The following is an 18,496-nucleotide window of genomic DNA, read 5'->3' as shown; positions in this document are numbered from 1 at the left end:
TTGCGTCTGTAGCTGGGCTTGCAGCTCAGCTATCCTCGCCATAAGGCAATTGTTCTCCTGTATAATATGAGTACAGTGACTGCAATTAGAAGGCATAATGTTAATGTTACTACTTAGCTTAAGCGTCCGGGGTGAAAAGGTTAAATGAAAAAAGTTGAGCGAGGGAAAAAATAAAAATATAAAAAGTAATTAAAAAGTAAAAAACGCAAAGTTGTCAGGTAGCAAAGTAAGGATAGCAACAAACCGCACAGCAGCACGTAAACAAGTCTACATTCTGATGGAGTTGGCCTAGTATTTTATATTAAACCTACCTTACGCATCCAATTGTTTCTCCATTTGTAACTTACCCACCAAAAATATAAATATGCTGTTTTACATTGTTTTATTTGTGCTGTCTAATTCCTAAAATGGTGTACACTGTACACTGGGATTCAGGAAGCAAGTTCAGGGAGTGTATTTAATAAATAAATGAACATAGACCAAAACAAGAAACACACGTATCATACAGACATGAACAGAAACATAGTCAATAACACCTAGGGGGAGAACCAAAGGAAGTGACAGATATAGGGAAGATAATCAGGAAGTTGATGGAGTCCAGGTGAATCTGATGAGGTGCTGGCGCGCGTAATGATGGTGACAGGTGTGTGTAATAATAAGCAGACTGGCGACCTCGAGTCCCGGAGAGGGAGCATACATGACAAATGGAATAGAAGAAGAATCTGTGTGCTCTCGGATAGTAGCAATAGTTCATATGGTGTTCTTCGATGTCCCAGGTATTGGCATTGATGAATAAATAATGTCATATTTACTTAACGAGTCCACTGTGGGACTCTATAGATGGGTTAGCTGACAACGATACACGTGCTTCTAAGGGGCAGAATCATTGGCTTAGATTGTTGATAATGTGTGTATATATATAAATATAATTTTGTCTCCAAAGTTTATTGAAAACATAAATAAAGTTGATTGAAAACATAAATAAAGTTGCACAATAAGCACTTGTTGTCTCAAATGCATTGTTACAGTTGTTGGTTAGCTAGCTAGAATTTTGCCATATTACCACAGATGTGACATCAGTCAAAACACCTCAGAACAAGTCATGGGATCAAGAACAAGATCAATCAATCTGAAACGAGCCACTTATGATGGCAGTTTCTTGTCATTGTTGCTAGCTATCTGGCCATCCAGACCACTGAGGTATAGCAAGAAGGTTTGCCCCATTGTTGAGCCTCATGGGTCAAGAATCAAAACGCAATTGGCTAATTTATTTCCCAACATGATTTTAATTAAAACAAACTTTAACTCCCTAGAGTTGATTGACGCAAAGAAAATCCCCATCAGAATCTGTCAATTTAAGATAGACATACATTTTGGCATTGGATGTGTCTCAATCCACCGCATCCGCCTATGTCGCACTTCTGCATTTGTGGTGAAAGGTGGAAGAGTAGTGTTTGTCTAACCATGAGACATCCCTCTCACGAAAACCTCTGTAGCGTCCGAACGGCATGGAATTAATAAGATAAAATATAGGAAAGATAAGTAGGCTTGAGGTATTTTTAAACAAACTTAGATGACCTAAATAAAATATGAACAGTGACGTCACGATAACAGAATGACGCAGTAAAGCCAAATCAAATTAATGACTCAATGAGGCCCGAGTAACAAACAGTAACAAAACCGTCCATTTGTTACTTGTCATTCATTTGATTTCGGCTTATTGCATCATTTTGTTATCGTGTCTGTTGGTTGATTTCTGGTATGTAGCTGGATGAACCACTAAACTAGGAGGTAACTGCCAAAATAAAGGAAACATCAATATAAAGTGTTGGCATTGATTCTACAATTGGAACTCTATAAGACACTATTCTTCCAAGAGAAATTACATAATTTAGTGTTTTGTTGATGCTGGTGGAAACCGCTGTCTCAGGCGCAGCTCCACACAAACACACTTTAAACCCCTAATGCTCCTTTGAGACCCCTCTTTCAAAGTCAGTGAGATCTTTTTTATTCTAGCCATGGTAACCAAAATAATGGACAACTGGGCACTTTTATGCATGAGCCTTGGCATGATGGGGGTATTAATTGCTTAAATAACTTAGGGAACCACACCTGCATGGAAGCACCTGCTTTCAATATACTTGGTATCCCTCGTTTACGCAAGTGTTTCCTTTATTTTGGCAGTTACCTGCAGGTTTATCAAATAACTATATGAACTGTGGTCCAGAGAACATAAACAGGACAAGAGCCCAAATCCATCCATCCATCCCAGGTAAATTCAAGTAAAATATGTTGTCCTAGTTTTTATCTTGGCCAGGTCGCAGTTGTAAATGAGAACTTGTTCTCAACTTGCCTACCTGGTGAAATAAATAATAAATCAAATTCCCTGGGGAAGGAGGGGCGGTTGGCATGGTGATAACGGGTAATGACGCCAGTCTAGCTCGCTCTGGAAGTTTCAAGCAAGTGAAAACAACTGAAAGTGGCGTAAATTGGACTGAAAGAAAACACACACAGCTTGCTAAAAGCATATGTCGCTAGATAGCAAGTGAAATATTACTCTTGTTCGTTTAGGAGGCTATAATGAAATGTTCATTTGACTAACGTTAGACTGTAACAACAGTAGCTAAAGTATAATTACAGTCAACATCTGTGAATGTTAGCTTGCTTGCTAGCTAGCTTGCTAACGTCACCTGCCTACTGTACTTACTTACTAGCTAGCTAAGCTACATCACCTTGAGGATGAAAAAGAGGGTTGAGAAAGTCGTAAAAGAGAAGGCAGCTGGTAACGTTGAGGATGAGTTTTCGAAAACTGCTGGTAAGATGAAGGAATTCAGTCCCAGCCTTGCCTGACAAGTCCAGTTTCTAATGACAAGTGCTATTTACGTAGACCGTGGTGCAGATGCAGAAGTTTGGCTTATTTTGTTATATATTTCGGTTGTTAATTAAATAGCTGAGCACTTCACTGTTCTTTGTCCCTTTCTCTGGCCACTAGGACTAAATATACAGGAGAAATGTCCAGTTCAGAGGATAGGTAAGATTTGAACCAGTAACATTATCTGGGCAGAGGAAGAGAATATACATATCACGAGTAGGCATATTTATCCTCCTCTGCCCAGATATACCTCAGTTGCCCAGATACTGGTTCAGGTAAGATTGTACTATTTTGGGAAATGTATAGTACTACAGTACCTAACATTTTATTTGTTGCTGCAGATTGAACTTTCTGTTTTTAATAACCTCAGTACAGTGAGATTTTATTGCAAAACTGAATGGGTAGTCATAATGACAGATGGAATCACTGGATGTCATTCTGTGATTTGATCCTCTCTCTAAAAGATGATTATCAGTGCTCTGGCAGCCTGGAGATGGACTTCCCTGAGCTGTGTTCTCTTCTGGGCATGAAGGAGATCCCTGCTGTAACCCCACGAGCCCCAGCCTCTGTCACTCCTACCACAGAGAGAGGCAACATGGGTAAATGACAGTCTACCAGCCATTCACATTAACCATGAGGCGCTAAGCCTCATGTCTTACTCGTTTCTCTATTGCTAGGCCCAGGGTTTTTTCTAGATCAAAAAGGGGCTTAGGTATTGGACGTTGCAGGGGGCGTGACAATGGGCGTGGTGGACCTGTTGCTTTTTTAAGCCAATTTCCTGCATTTCAAAAACATTATCCATGAAGCTGAGAGAAATGTTTACTGTTTTAAAGCAAATTTACACACATTCTACATATTCTACCATGGAGCTGAGATAATTGTTTTGCAGTGTTAAAGTAAATGTCCCATCAATTCTATGCATTTTGCCATGGCTAATGCTGTGTACTTTTGCTCAAACATAAGAACAAAATCAGTACTGCTAAATTAATTGTTTTTGGAATTTTTAATTATACCAGTCTAGCTTTTATTTTGGTGATTTTGTTTATATTATTTTTGATTATATTATAAAACTATTGGCCCATTTATATTTTCTACATACTTTATATATTTTATTTACGGTATACATTTTGTGTGTGTCTGTGTGCACACGTTTCATTACACATTATTCCCAAGCTCTCTCATGTCCCAAATAGCACCCTATTCCCTATAATGTACTACTTTTGATCAGTGCCCATAAGTGTACTATAAAGGGAATAGGGTGCCATTTGGGACTCAGTCTCACTTTTTATTATTGCTGTTTATCATTTACATACTTGTGGCGTCAGAGGAGAGCCAGTCCCAGATGGGTGCTGGTATAGCGACCACAACGTGGTGCCCTAAACCACGCCTCCAAGTGGAGCTGGAGAGCGAGGACCCTCGCAGTATTAAGGAGGTCAGGGTGTGTGGTGAGAGCATAACTGAACCAAACATAATCCTTCACTGTCTGAACAACATTAGAATACTCCTAAAGTAAACAATGTAGTGTAGTTGTGATAGTAAACAACATACAGAAAAAATAATTTAAAGATATTGTTTTAAAACAATACTGCATTCTCTCAAGAGACACTGACATTGACATTTGAACTGTACCACTTCTCTTACATATTCACCTCTTACACAGTGAACAATATAAATAGTACCATGTAGTGCCATTGTATGAACATAATTTGTAATGGCAAACAAGAAGTGTCAGAGCCATTGTTTCTGTCATTTCGTAGGGTGGAAGGTAGATGAGCTGATGGCTCGAGTGCTTAACAAGACACTTCCAGCCCTAAGCAACCTACAGAATCTGCAGTGAGTACTGTATTTAGATTGAGATGCATCTTTTTGTACTTCATGATATACAGTATTTGCCCAAGGCAAAGCTAAGCTCTATTGGGCATGTTCGGCATGTTTTTTTCCCCCAGCTTATGTCCTTTTCCTGGAAGAAACTGAGCAAAATATCCCACATTTATTGTTACTTGGTTGTTAGTGTAATGTTTGGGGGGTAGGCATTGCTCTTGCAATATTATCTTCTGTGTTGCAGTCTGTGGTGTGCTGGTCTGACGGGGCGAACTCTGACCTCCCTGAAGAATACAATATCTCTCTGCTCAAACCTAAGGTGATTGGATGATTCACCATATACAGTGCCTTCAGAAAGTATTCATTATACCCCTTGACTTATTCCACATTGTGTTACAGACTGAATTCAAAATTTATTATTTTCTCACTCATCTACATACAATACCCCATAATGACAAAGTGAAAACATGTTTTTAGAAATATTAAGACATATATTAAATACAGAAATATCTAATTAACATAAGTATTCACACCCCTGAGCCAATACTTTATAGAAGCACCTTTGGCAGCGATTACAGCTGTGAGTCTTTCTGGGTAAGTCTCTAAGAGGTTTCCACAACTGGATTGTGCAACATTTGCCCATTTAGTCTTTTCAAAATTCTTCAAGCTCTGTCAAATTGGTTGTCTAGCAATGATCAACAACCATTTTCAGGCTTTGCCATAGATTTTCAAGTAGATTTAAGTCAAAATTTTAACTCAGCCACTCAGGAACATTCAATGTCGTCTTGGTAAGCAACTCCAGTGTAGATTTGGCCTTGTGTTTTAGGCTATTGTCCTGCTGAAAGGTGAATTATTCTCTCAGTTCTGGTGGAAGGCAGACTGAACCAGGTGTTTCTGGTTCAGGATCTGAACCAGGTTTTTCTCTAGGATTTGCCTGTGCTTAGCTCCATTCAGTTTATTTTTTTTTTATCCTGAAAAACTCCCCAGTTCTTACCGATTACAAGCATACCCATAACATGATGCAGCCACCACTATGATTGAAAATATCGAGAGCGGTGCTCAGTAATGTGTTGTATGAGATTTGCCCCAAATATAATCAGGACAAAAAATGAATTGCTTCGCCACATTTTTTTGCAGTATTTTAGTGCCTTGTTGCACAAAGTCCATGCAACTTATTGTGGGACTTTAAGCATTTTTTTTTTACATACTCTTTTAACTTATTTAGGCTTGCCATAACAAAGGGCTTGAATACTTATTAACTCAAGACATTTCAGTTTTAAATGTTGAAATTAATTTGTAAAAATGTTGATAAACATAATTGCACTTTGACATTATGGGGTATTGTGTGTAGGCCAGTGACAAAAATACATATATAATTAATCCATATTAAATTCAGGCTGTAAAGTGGAAAAAGTCAAAGGGTGTGAATACTTCCTGAATGCACCGTACCTATTCTCTTTGAAGGTGCTTCACTACCTGTGTCATGGAGATATGCAGAGCATAATGAAAGAATATCTGGGCCCGTATTAATCAAGCGTCTCGGAGTAGTGCTGATTTAGGATCAGTTTTACCTTTTAGATTACAATGATAAGATTACATGGACAGCAGGGACCTGATCTTCAAGCAGCGCTCGTACTCTGAGACGCTTGATACAGTCAGCCCCTGAACTTCTCATGTTCTCTGTCTCTCGGTTAGGACTGTGGTTTTGGAGGGAAACCCACTACCAGAGCAGAGTTATCACCTCCTTATATCTGAAGACAGTATGTGAGTCGCTGTTTTTTATTTATTATTATATATTTTTTTTTCAATCATTCTTACACACAAATTTCAATGATGATGTATCACTACAATACAGGCTTACTCATGTATCACTGCGTAATAACCGGATTGGCGAGGAGGGAGCTCGCCTGATTGGCTCAGCCCTCGCTACAGCCCAGACCGCCAACAATAATCTTCTGTCACTCAATCTGGCCTTCAATTCCATTGGTGATGCGGGTGCTGCTCATATAGCACAGGTACTCTGGATGAGAGCATCTGCTAAATTAGTCAAATGTAAAAAATGTACCCCACTATTGTAGAAATGTGTTTTCCACATTTACCAGCCTTGAAGGATGATACGTGGCAGATATTTGTTGTTGTATCAACTTCTTTCTCCCCTATTTTTGCTACCAGGGTTTGCGTCTGAATCGCTCTTTGCTGTGTCTCTCTCTGGCCAATAATCATATTGGAGACACAGGAGCCTCTCGTCTGGCAGAGGTGGGTACTTAACCGCGTACATGATTCCCCTTTAAAAATAAACTAAGAGTTTTCAAAGGGTGTATAACAAATGGCACTCCATTCCTTAAATAGTGCATTCCCTATGGGCCTGGTTTGAAGTAGTGCACTACATAGGGAATAGGGTGCCATTTAGGATCCAAGTCTTTTTTTGTATCTTTACCTTCCCAATGATCTCTCTCTCTCTCTGTGTGGGTTCCTTAGGTGCTGGGTCCTTTTTCTCTGACCCATGATGAGGTTGTTGAGAGAAGGAGGCTGCTGCTCAGAAGAGACCAGTCGGTGAGAGCGGAAAGCACACCTACACACTACTTTTCTTAAATTCATTTTTTTTAGGACTGGGGCAGTCCCACTTCTTTTTATGTATTTGCTTTTCATATTTTTTTTATTAGATAGAACAATAACAGGATGATCAATACTGACAGGAAAGGTAGGAAGAGAGAGAGAGTGTGCTAGAAAAGCAGTGTGACGGATTTAAACCCACGCTCTCACCTGGATATGTATTCTGGATGCAGCGGCTTAGACCGCTAGACCATCCCAAGCCACACACACACACCTACACACTTCTATAGAAGAATAACACACCAATAGCTACACACTAACTCAAACTAAACTGCACGCACACTAATCTGATCCTTTTTTCTCTCTCTCTCTCTGTCTTCCCAGCCCTCTCATGCTGACTCTAAGTGTGAACGACCTCTCTCCATCCCCAGCAGCTCCTCACTGGAGCGCAACGTCAGCAAAGGAGCCAAGGTTGCCTCTAAGAAAAAAGTACCTACCAGAACTCCGGGCTAGTTTCCCAGGCACTGACTAAGCCTAGTCCTGGACTAAGGCATGGTCGAGGAATGGGGTTCCCAAACATTTTGGGCTCGTGACCCTATTACAAATCCGTCTGACAGTACTTCAATCTAAAACAATTATGGTTTGAAGTGACTGAATTGCATTAGAAAGATATCGGGAAGTTCAGATCATCAGGCAAAAATTGGATATGATCTTCTATGTAGAAAAGAATGCCATCATTGTTTTGAATTTGGTGCCTGGTCCTGTTCTTTCTAATGAATCATGCATGGCCTGTGAGGATTGTAGAGGGAAACAGACAATAAAAATGTGTTCCTGAGAGTCTTAGGTCGGGTTCCCCTGCGGCGACGATGAATGCATCAAGCAATGGTTGTGTGCCTAAGGCTGTTGCGATGACCGTATTACCGCCACACCGGCAGTCACGAGTCATGAAGGCAGTCAAATTCCACATGACCGTTTAGTCACGGTAATTAGGCTTCTTCTGATGTTGCTGCTGGTCATTAGTGACCACAGCCCTATGTGTGCCACGTCATCGACTGTGCCGTCGGGCACCAGATTTCAATAACATGACGTGGTCAACTGATACGTAAAATAGCTATCCAGTCCAGGCGTTTTAAGATCTGGCATGCGTCAGCAACGTCAGAGCAGCGGCAGACGACTTTAGCTTTCGGGAATGGGGTCCTAATACAGGTAACTGCAAAAATAAAGGAAATGCTTTACTAAATGAGGGATACAAAGTATATTGAAAGCATGCTTCCACATGTGTGGTTCCTGAGTTAATTAAGCAATTAACATCCCATCATGCTTAGGGTCATGTATAAAACTACCCAGTTGCCCATTATTTTGGCTACCATGACTAGAAGAAGAGATCTGTGACTTTTTAAATAGGGGTCTCAATGGAGCATAGGGTGTAAAAGTGTGTGTGTCAGTCACTAGATCTCAACCCAATTGGGAGATTATGGAGTGGTGCCTGAGACGGCGTTTTCCACCACATCAACAAAACACCAAATTATCTACTTTTTCATGGAAGAATGGTGTCGCAGCCCTCCAATAGAGTTCCAGACACTTGTAGAATCTATGCCAAGGCACAATAAAGCTGTTCTGGTTCATGTTGGCCCCACACATACTGAGACACTTTATGTTGGTGTTTCATTTATTTCGGCAGTCTGTAGCGTATAGCTTCAAAAGTTAGAGCCACATTTGAAGGAAGAGAGGGAGATCATTTAAGTGGTGTACAGTGTATTTAGACCCCTTCACTTTTTCCACATTTTGTTATGTTACAGCCTTATTCTAAAATGGATTAGATTATTTATTTCCCTCAATCTACACACAATACCCCATAATGACAAAGCGAAAACAGATTTTTCGAAATGTTTGCAAATTTACAAAAAAACAACAGAAATACCTTATTTAACATAAGTATTCAGACCCTTTGCTATGAGACTTGAAATTGAGCTCAGGCGCATCCTGTTTCCATTGATCATCCTTGAGCTGTTTCTATAACTTGATTGGAGTCCACCTGTGGTAAAGTCAATTGATTGGACATGTTTTGGAAAGGCACATGCCTGTCTTACTATATAAGGTCTCACAGTTGACAGTGCATGTCCTTGCAAAAACCAAGCCATGAGGCCATGTCGAGGCACAGATCTGGGGAAGGGTACCAAAAAATATCTGAAGCATTGAAGGTCCACAAGAACACAGTGGCCTCCATCATTTTTAAATGGAAGAGTCTGGAACCACCAAGACTCTTCCAAGAGCTGGCCGCCCAGCCAAACTGAGCAATCGAGGGAGAAGGGCCTTGGTCAGGGAGATGACCACGATCACAATGGTCACTCTGACAGAGCTCCGGAGTTCCTCTGGAGATGGGAGAACCTTCCAGAAGGACAACCATCTCAGCTGCGCTCCACCAATCAGGCCTTTATGGTAAAGTGGCCAGAAGGAAGCCAGTCCTCAGTAAAAGGCACATGACAGCCCTCATGGAGTTTGCCACAAGGCATCTAAAGGACTCTGACCACGAGAAACAACATTCTCTGGTATGATGTAACCAAGTTTTAACTCTTTGGCCTGAATGCCAAGCGTCACGTCTGGAGGAAACCTGGCACCATCCCTACGGTGAAGCATGGTGGTGGCAGCATCAATGCTGTGGGGATGTTTTTGAGGGGCAGGGACTGGGAGACTAGTCAGGATCGAGGGAATGGTGAACAGAGCAAAGTACAGAGAGCTCTTTGATGAAAACCTGCTTAGGACCTCAGACTGGGGCGAAGGTTCACCTTCCAACAGGACAACGACCCTAAGCACACAGCCAAGACAACGCAGGAGTGGCTTCGGGACAAGTCTCCGAATGTCCTTGAGTGGCCCAGCCAGAGCCCGGACTTTAACCCGATGAAACATCTCTGGAGAGACCTGAAAATAGCTGTGCAGTGACGCTCCCCATCGAACCTGACAGAGCTTGAGGATCTGCAGAAAATAATAGAAAAACTCCCCAAATACAGGTGTGCCAAGCTTGTAGCGTCATACACAAGAAGACGAGGCTGTAATCACTGCCAAAGGGGCTTCAACAAAGTACTCAGTAAAGGGTCCAAATACTCATGTAAATGTGTTATTTCAAGGTTTTTATTTTTTATACATTTCTAAAAACCTGTTTTTGCTTTGTCATTATGGGGTATCGTGTGTAGATTGATGAGCAGGAAAAAAAAACAATTTAATACATTTTAGAATAAGGCTGTAACGTAACAAAATGTGGAAAAGTCCAGGGGTCTGAATACTTTACGAATCCACAAGGCGCATTTGTAAATGAGGTCTCAATATGTCTTCACTGTTAAAATAAAGGTAACATATATATATATATATATATATATATATATATATATATATATATATATATATATTTTAAAATCAGACGACCCCCACCGTTGGTCGCGACCCCAAGTTTGGGAAACGCTGTTCTAGGCTTAATCTGTCTCAGGGAAACCGCCCATACAGTATGATCTATTTCATAAACACACAGAAAAAAGGTTCCTTCATATTCAGATTAATCACTTGATTTATTTTTTTTAGGACACAGCCAAAAAGGATGAGAAGCCAGCAGCAAATCAAACAGGAGGGGTAGCAGGAAAGAAAGAGGAACCAAAGTTGGCCAGAAAAGGTAAAGCATTGTCATAAACCCTTATGATAACCATAATATTTCTCTCTCTTCTATACCTTAGTTTTTCTTGTTCCCTCTTTCAGCCTCTGACACCAAGTTGCCCCGGGGTAAAGGGGGAAAGTCAGGGGGTAAAGAGAAGCGCCCATCTGTGTTGGATCAAGAGGTACCAACAGAGACCCTGTTAGACTCAGGTTAAATGCATTGTATCCCCTTGAAAACATGTACATTGTGGACAGCTCATGTCCCTCTGTTTCTTTCTGCAGGAGAAGGCCAATGCTACACAGAATAAGGTGTGTTTGTTTGGGTGTATGTGTACATTGCAGTTTGTCTCACAGATGACAACATGTTAGTGTTTCTTTTCAAAGAGAAAATGCTTAGACTGTGAAATGCATAATGTTTGGATTTGGTGGATATACAGTGTATTTGCAAAGTATTCCACATTTTGTTATATTACAGCCTTACTCTAAGATTTATTAAATTGTTTTCCCCCCTCAATCTACACACAATACCCCATAATGACAAAGCAAAAACAGGTTTTTAAAAAACTGAAATATCACAATTTACATATGTTTTCAGACCCTTTACTCAGTACTTTGTTGAGGCACCTTTTGTAGAGATTACAGCCTCGAGTCTTTTTGGGTATGACCCTACAAGCTTGGCACACCTGTATTTGGGAGTTTCTCTGCAAATAATTTCAAGCTCTGTCAGGTTGGATGGGGAGCGTCGCTGCACAGCTATTTTCAGGTCTTTCCAGAGATGTTCAAGTCCGGGCTCTGGCTGGGCCACTCAAGGACATTCAGAGACATGTCCCAAAGCCACTCCTGTGTGGTCTTGGCTGTTTGCTTAGGGTCGTTGTCCTGTTGGAATGCGAAACTTTGCCCAGGTCTGAATTCCTGAGCACTCTGGAGAAGGTTTTCATCAAGGACCTCTCTGTACGTTGCTCCTTTCATCTTTCCACTCGATCCTGACTACTCTCCCAATCCCTGCTGCTGAAAAACATCCCCACAGCATGATGCTGCCACCACCATGCTTCACCGTAGGGATAGTGCCAGGTTTCCTCCAGATGTGACACTTGCCATTCAGGCCAAATAGTTAAATCTTGGTTTCATCAGGCCAGAGAATCTTGTTTCTTTACTGACTTTTTCCCCATGGGGAAATTTTGTTGCAGTGTCATGTACACAACAAAACAAATTGACAATACAACTCTCATAAGTTACATACCATTAAAAAGAGACTAGCCTGCTGGCCTTACTCGGTGGATAGGAACATTAGCCTGAGCTATTTAGGAGGAATATCACACCTGGCACAAATTATTGTCTAGTTCTGTTTTTCCTTCCGAGGGATGCACTATACCTGCGCCCAGAGGGGAGTAGTTCAAAGTCCGGGTACAGGGGGTGGCTTGGGTCTAAAATGATTTTGTGAGCCTTGCGGAGGGCCATGACCTTAAAGTTCTCATCCAGGCCTGTCTGTTTGACTCCAAGTACCTTGCTTGATGTGGTGATAATCCTTCTCAGCATATTTCTCTGGCTGACAGTAGAATTGCCAAACCAACAAACAATACAAAAAGTGAAAACTCAATGAAAGATTTGTAAAACAGAGTCAGTATAGTACAATTAACATTAAAAGATCCCAGCTTTTTGAGAAAGTACAGTCTCCGTTTACTCTTTTTGTAGATCAGTTTCTCATGGTCAGAGTCCTTTAGGATCCTTTCGGCAAACTCCAAGCGGGCTGTCATGTTCCTTTTACTGAGGAGTGGCTTCCATCTAGCCACTCTACCCTAAAGGCCTGATTGGTGGAGTGCTGGAAGGTTCTCCCATCTCCACAGAGGAACTGGAGCTCTGTCAGAGTGAACATCGGGCTCTTGGTCACCTCCCTTACCAAGGCCATTCTCCCCCGATTGTTCAGTGTGGCCAGTTCTAGGAAGAGTTATTGAGGACTTACAATGCTGCAGAAATATTTTGGTACCCTTACCCAGATCTGTGGCTCGACTCAATCCTGTCTATGAGCTCTACGGACAATTCCTTTGACCTCGTGGCTTGGTTTTTGCTCTGACATGCACTGTGAACTGTGGGACCTTACATAGACAGGTGTGTGCCTTTCCAAATCATGTCCAATCAATTGAATTTACCACAGGTGGACTCCAAGTTGTAGAAACATGTCAAGGATGATAAATGGAAAGAGAATGCACCTGAGCTAAATTTGAGTCTCATAGCAAATGGTCTGAATACTTATGTAAATAAGGTATTTATGTTTTTTAATTTTAATAGTTTAGCTAAAATGTCTAAACCTGTTTTCACTTTGTCATTATGGGGTATTGTGTGTAGATTGAGGGGGGGATATTTAATCCATTTTAGAATAAGGCTGTAACGTAAAAAAAATGTGGAAAAGTGAAGAGGTCTAAATACTTTCCTAATGCACTGTATGATGTACATAAAACTAAACTTCATCAATATTTTGATACTGAGTTGCATCCCAAATAGCACCCTATTCCCTTCATAGTGCACTACTTTTGCCCTGGTCAAGAGTAGCACACTAAAAGGAATAAGGTGCAATATGGGACACAACTCAGATTTTTCATCCAGTTTCCTTCTACCAGTCAGCAGAGTTGGTTGAGACAGTGAGCCCCCTGCTGGAGCCGGGAGTGCAACACACTGGAGGCCGAGTAATTCTGCCTGGGAACACAGCCCTCACCTCCCTCAACCTAGCAGGTCAGACTCCGCGCCAATTCCCAGAGACACATTTACTTGGACTCGAGTTTGACTCGAGTCACAACTTTGATGACTTGAGGCTCAACTTGATAGAAAATAACTTGATTTGGACTTGAATTTCTCTGACAACAGCTCTGTTGGACATACCTGGACACATCTGCGAAATTGGGTTGTGTGACAAAACTGCACATTTTAGGGTGGACTTTTATTGTCCCCAGCACAAGGTGCACCTGTGTAATGTTCATGCTGTTGAATCAGCTTGATATGGCACACCTGTCAGGTGGATGGATTATCTTGGCAAAGGAGAAATGCTTACTAACAGTGATGTAAACACATTTGCATATGGAACATTTCAGTATCTTTCATTTAATCTCATGAAACATGGAACCAACACTTAACATGTTACGTTTCATATTTTTGTTCAGTGTATATATTCCATCTAATCCTAAAATAATTGCTAACGTTTCAACATTCCATCCCTGTACTGTTTATTGAAACACTTGGACATATGTTTTCATGTACCATTTCTTACCTTCCGAGTGGGCACGATGTTCATTGCGAACTTTCATGTGCACAAGACTCATGACGTAGAAATTCTGTTAATTGAATTAAATATGGTGTTGTGTGTTTGTCAACAGCAAACATTTCAAGAAGAGAACAAAGTGCTCTCCAATGGTGAAAGCGCCATATCATACAAAATATACAAGCAGATTTACCAAATATACATTGGCAATAGCCTCTGATACAGACATTGTGGTTGTGTGTAATAGGAGTGTGTGCACCTCAGTGTGTCGGTAGCAGTGCGTGGGTAAAATCAGTAAGTAGAAAAAACATGTGGACTCACCCTACTTGTAGTGAAATGCCAATGCCATCCTCCTGTCTTTCATGTTGCCGAAACGGTCTGTGACACTGTCATACAGTATACGCTTTTAGTTTTTGTTGTCCTAGGCTACCTGGCTAAAATGCTTGCTCACTAGACTAACTTCCTATCATGGGCAACAATTAGCCAGCTAGCTAACATTAGCCTTCTACATATTGAACTTACATCCTCTCAGGCCAGATGAAGAATGTATGAATTCATGGTCGGATCAGAATGACTGTTGTAATCATTGGCCAGTACATAGAATTAAGTCCAAATTCATATCTCCATCCATGGCTTATTTAGGAAAGGGAACATTTTAGCTAGCTAGCCAACGGAGGACAACAACACAACTAGAGGCAACTGTAACAGTATAGCTTCCGTCCCTCTCCTCGCCCCAACCTGGGCTCGAACCAGGGACCCTCTGCACACATCAACCACAGTCACTCACGAAGTGTCGCGCCACAAAAGCCAAACAAGGGGAACAACTACTTCTAGGTCTCAGAGTGAGTGACGTCACCGACTGAAACACTATTAGCGCACACCACCGCTAACTACAGTGCCTTGCGAAAGTATTCGGCCCCCTTTGCGACCTTTTGCCACATTTCAGGCTTCAAACATGAAGATATAAAACTGTATTTTTTGGGGGAAGAATCAACAACAAGTGGGACACAATCATGAAGTGGAACGACATTTATTGGATATTTAAAACGTTTTTAACAAATCCAAAACTGAAAAATTGGGCGTGCAAAATTATTCAGCCCCCTTAAGTTAATACTTTGGAGCGCCACCTTTTGCTGCGATTACAGCTGTTAGTCGCTTGGGGTATGTCTCTATCAGCTTTGCACATCGAGAGACTGAAATTATTTCCCATTACTCCTTGCAAAACATCTCGAGCTCAGTGAGGTTGGATGGAGAGCATTTGTGAACAGCAGTTTTCAGTTCTTTCCACAGATTCTCAATTGGATTCAGGTCTGGACTTTGACTTGGCCATTCTAACACCTGGATATGTTTATTTTTGAACCATTCCATTGTAGATTTTGCTTTGTTTTGGATCATTGTCTTGTTGGAAGACAAAATCTCCGTCCCAGTCTCAGGTCTTTTGCAGACTCCATCAGGTTTTCTTCCAGAATGGTCCTGTATTTGGCTCTATCCATCTTCCCATCAATTTTAACCATCTTCCCTGTCCCTGCTGAAGAAAAGCAGGCCCAAACCATGATGCTGCCACCACCATGTTTGACAGTGGGGGTGGTGTGTTCAGGGTGATGAGCTGTGTTGCTTTTACGCCAAACATAACGTTTTGCATTGTTGCCAAAACGTTCAATTTTGGTTTCATCTGACCAGAGCACCTTTTCCACATGTTTGGTGTGTCTCCCAGGTGGCTTGTGGCAAACTTTAAACAACACTTTTTATGGATATCTTTAAGAAATGGCTTTCTTCTTGCCACTCTTCCATAAAGGCCAGATTTGTGCAATATACGACTGATTGTTGTCCTATGGACAGAGTCTCCCACCTCAGCTGTAGATCTCTGCAGTTCATCCAGAGTGATCATGGGCCTCTTGGCTGCATCTCTGATCAGTCTTCTCCTTGTATGAGCTGAAAGTTTAGAGGGACGGCCAGGTCTTGGTAGATTTGCAGTGGTCTGATACTCCTTCCATTTCAATATTATCGCTTGCACAGGGATGTTTAAAGCTTGGGAAATCTTTTTGTATCCAAATCCGGCTTTAAACTTCTTCACAACAGTATCTCGGACCTGCCTGGTGTGTTCCTTGTTCTTCATGATGCTCTCTGCGCTTTTAACGGACCTCTGAGACTATCACAGTGCAGGTGCATTTATACGGAGACTTGATTACACACAGGTGGATTGTATTTATCATCATTAGTCATTTAGGTCAACATTGGATCATTCAGAGATCCTCACTGAACTTCTGGAGAGAGTTTGCTGCACTTAAAGTAAAGGGGCTGTATAATTTGGCACGCCCAATTTTTCAGTTGTTGATTTGTTAAAAAAGTTTGAAATATCCAATAAATGTCTGTGATTGAAATGATTGTGTCCCACTTGTTGTTGATTCTTCACAAAAAAATACAGTTTTATATCTTTATGTTTGAAGCCTGAAATGTGGCAAAAGGTCGCAAAGTTCAAGGGGGCCGAATACTTTCGCAAGGCACTGTATCTAGCCATTTCACATCTGCCACACAACAATTCCATTTTCTTCCCAAAACGTGCTGCAGACTAGTGAAAACAGCTGTCTGTAGCCTCAATAAATATAGATGTGGAATGACTGGTTCAACTACAAGTCTAGATTTAATTTTACTTGACTCGACTTCACTTGCTCTTAGAATGCAGGACTTGACTAGAGACTCAAACCTTGTGACTCTAATAATAGTGACTTGGTTCCACCTCTGCCACTTTCACAACACAGGTTGTGTCCATAATTACACCCTACTACTTTTGACCAGAGCCCTATGGGTCCTGGTCAAAAGTAAAGCACTTTATAGGGAATAGGATGCCATTTGGGACATACGAACAACATCCTCAGTGAAGGCAGCTTTCATCACATGGGAATAACTGCTGTAGTTGGGACATTGGAAGATTTTTTTGTTGCAATTATAATGTGATGTTGAAGTGAGGAAGATTTTTTTTTTTACAATGACTTGAATCGTCTTTGTATTGGCATGTAGGCAACAGGCTTTCAGAGCAGTCGCTGCTCCTCTTCCTGTCCTCAGTGGGGGCGCAGACTGAAGGGGGAGGTCTGCTTCGTCTCTGTCTCAATGTGAGTCTTGTCTATTCAAGCTCTTCCGTGTGTGTGTGGTGCATTGATCTGCTTTTTTGTGTGTTTGTTGCTGGTTCAAAAGCTTGAAGATTCGTATAATTAAACAACTTAATTACTCCTGTTGTCAGTGTCCTTAACACTGAATATGACCCCAGTCCACTTCTCTTTTTTTTTTCCTACAGAGAAACCGCTTCCCTCCAGACTGTGATTCCTTCCTCAAGATAAAAGAACTGATGTCACTCAGGGATCCTCTCAACAAAACGGCCTCTGCTCAAGTAGATGACGAACAGGGGCAGGCAGCATAAACTATAGATAGCAGAGTGAAAATCTTAACTCCCCTACCCATTTTGTTATCGTGGGTACCAGAACCAATTTGTGCTATCATTTCACACCTTGCCACTCCTTGTTTGGCATATGACAATAACTGGCATGATAGCAGGTCTGGTACCCAGGCTACCAATTTGTTTCTCAATTTGAATTACAAATTTATGTTTTTCCTGCTAGTGCCCCATTTATATTTCCACATGTCACTTGTCTACTCTAGTCCAATCAATAAACAAAAACAATGACATGAAATACTACACACCTCCACAACTGTTCACTTCATAAGAGGTGAAATCTTTAACTCTGAAAATAAACAGTTGTAGGAATCAGGATGCAGTCAGGGATCCTTGTTTGCACATTGGATGCATTTTAGTTTATGAATTCCATTCAAATGTCTTTGTATATCAGCAAGCTCCTGATTTAGTTAAAACATTTACGATGCCAAGCCAAACAAAGCACAAAAATAGCGATCTGTTTTACATTCTTTTTAGTTGTCACTTGAAAGGTGCCAGCACGCACCAGGATGTGAAAACGAGTCTCTACTGGTGAATGCATTTCAAGAAATATTTGTGAAGGCACATTGGACAACATTTATTTCATGCCACTGTTAGCTGCTAGTTAAACTTTAAATGAGCTGCAATGGATGGGATGGGGACATCCCTGATACTCCTGCCAGTCTTTTACACTCTCAGCACCTGATGTGTCAACGTTCAGCTCCATCCAGCGTGACACCCAGGCAAACAATGTTAAAAAAATTACAACATGAATTGTTGCATCATTTAAATTGGGGTTATGATGACAGTATTGTGTTACCGTGATGTTACGTTTTTTAAACTATAAAAAAGGGGCTGAATCGACGTTAAGGTCATTCAAACCCATTAGCTCCCTTTTGATAACAGTAATACTCCAATTGGCTAGTCAGGA

At 41.1% G+C, this 18,496-nt stretch overlaps 1 protein-coding gene across 2 annotated transcripts; it reads left to right on the top strand.

Annotated features, from left to right (window-relative positions):
* The first annotated feature begins 2,152 nt into the window (after window positions 1-2,152).
* Window positions 2,153-17,902, top strand: lrrc71 (leucine rich repeat containing 71). Of its 2 annotated transcripts, none has more exons than XM_035793624.2 (17): window positions 2,153-2,272; window positions 2,993-3,031; window positions 3,337-3,471; window positions 4,198-4,317; window positions 4,630-4,705; window positions 4,938-5,012; window positions 6,389-6,457; window positions 6,549-6,708; window positions 6,866-6,949; window positions 7,172-7,246; window positions 7,631-7,735; window positions 10,820-10,907; window positions 10,991-11,070; window positions 11,171-11,197; window positions 13,504-13,615; window positions 17,157-17,248; window positions 17,431-17,902. In XM_035793624.2, exons 1-17 carry the CDS (start codon window positions 2,212-2,214, stop codon window positions 17,551-17,553), a joined length of 1,521 nt encoding a protein of 506 aa, XP_035649517.1. In that variant the 5' UTR covers window positions 2,153-2,211; the 3' UTR covers window positions 17,554-17,902. The 2 variants fall into 2 exon arrangements, with proteins under 2 accessions (XP_035649517.1, XP_035649515.1); XM_035793622.2 differs by lacking the exon at window positions 2,153-2,272 and adding an exon at window positions 2,402-2,815.
* Window positions 17,903-18,496: the final 594 nt, after the last annotated feature.

Source organism: Oncorhynchus keta, chromosome 19, assembly GCF_023373465.1.
Source record: "Oncorhynchus keta strain PuntledgeMale-10-30-2019 chromosome 19, Oket_V2, whole genome shotgun sequence".
NCBI classification, from domain to species: Eukaryota; Metazoa; Chordata; class Actinopteri; order Salmoniformes; family Salmonidae; genus Oncorhynchus; species Oncorhynchus keta.
Note: the sequence above shows the minus strand (reverse complement) of the source record. Positions and strands in the feature narration are given on the sequence as shown.

Coding starts and splice junctions, on each gene's coding strand:
- lrrc71 (XM_035793622.2), top strand. CDS start 2,740: ATGAAAAAGAGGGTTGAGAAAGTCGTAAAAGAGAAGGCAGCTGGTAAC. Junction 13,616..17,156: donor CACCTCCCTCAACCTAGCAG/GTCAGACTCCGC, acceptor ATTGGCATGTAG/GCAACAGGCTTTCAGAGCAG. Junction 17,249..17,430: donor TGCTTCGTCTCTGTCTCAAT/GTGAGTCTTGTC, acceptor TTTTTCCTACAG/AGAAACCGCTTCCCTCCAGA.